The 984-nt window shown below is 59.0% G+C and overlaps 1 protein-coding gene across 1 annotated transcript in view; it reads left to right on the top strand.

Moving 5' to 3' along the window:
• NOS1AP (nitric oxide synthase 1 adaptor protein) overlaps nt 1–984 on the top strand; it is a gene marked incomplete at both ends in the record, with an annotated part of 25,505 nt that overhangs the window by 22,431 nt on the left and 2,090 nt on the right. Inside the window, 2 exons of the mRNA XM_010168468.1 lie at nt 558–666; nt 878–983. Of these exons, the coding sequence (XP_010166770.1) occupies nt 558–666; nt 878–983 (215 nt within the window). The remainder of the gene's footprint in view (nt 1–557; nt 667–877; nt 984) is intronic.

Raw genomic sequence — 984 nt, 5'->3', positions numbered from 1 at the left:
CCGACCATGGAGAGCCGCTGCCAGCCCCACAGAGGGCTGCTCCCCTCACTTGCTGTGTTCTCCAAAAGTCCCCAGCTCTTTTCCTCCATCTCGCTGGCAAAAGCAAAGAGCATGGGGCATCTTGTGTCCTAGGGAAGCTGAACGGGAGCGAGAAAGGGCCTCGGCTGTGCCAGGGAGGGGGTGGCACGCTGGCTAGGGCAGGTGCTCGAGCAAGGAGGCCAGCTCTGCAAACGAGCAAGGCAGAGGAGTGAGGTTTGCTCTCCTTGGTCCCTGGAGGGCTCCTGGGCTGCTGGCTCTGTACCTGGGGGCTGAGCAGAGAAAGGCCCACGCTGCCTTCGCAAAATGCTTGCTGCTGCTGAGTCAGCAGGCTAATTTTCCCAGCCGAGGCAAAGCCACTGCCAAAAAAATTTCTGATGGGCTTTAGCAGGGATGTGCTGCAGAGGCTGGGCATCTGCCAGCACTCTGTGCCCTGGGAAGCTCTGGCTGTGGCCTTGGCAGTCTCCTGGGCATGTGGGTAATATGTCTGTTGATATCCCCGCTCCTTTCTGTCCTTGCAGGATATTCTATGTGTCTCATGACTCCCAGGACCTAAAGATCTTCAGCTACATTGCCAGGGATGGGTCTAGCAATGTCTTCAGGTGCAACGTCTTCAAATCCAAGAAGAAGGTAAAGGTGTTGGGATGCTCATTGTGCTGTCAGGGGTCTTGGTGGGGCAGCTGGGGCAGGACCCTGTGGTGCTGCACTGCAGCAGATGGTCCCCAGCAGTGCGGTGATCTGAGCTGTGGTGCCTGCAGCTGTGCTCAGTCCCTGCAGGGACCCAAAGAGCTGTGCCCAGGGACAGCTGAGGTTATGCTCCCCCTCTCCTCACCCACCGCAGAGCCAAGCCATGCGCATCGTCCGGACCGTGGGACAGGCGTTTGAGGTCTGCCACAAGCTGAGCCTGCAGCACACCCAGCAGAACGCCGACGGGCAGGAGGATGGAGA

This window comes from Antrostomus carolinensis, unplaced genomic scaffold (assembly GCF_000700745.2).
Source record: "Antrostomus carolinensis isolate BGI_N321 unplaced genomic scaffold, ASM70074v2 scaffold12045, whole genome shotgun sequence".
Taxonomy (NCBI): domain Eukaryota; kingdom Metazoa; phylum Chordata; class Aves; order Caprimulgiformes; family Caprimulgidae; genus Antrostomus; species Antrostomus carolinensis.
This window is presented reverse-complemented; position numbering and strand designations above follow the sequence as displayed.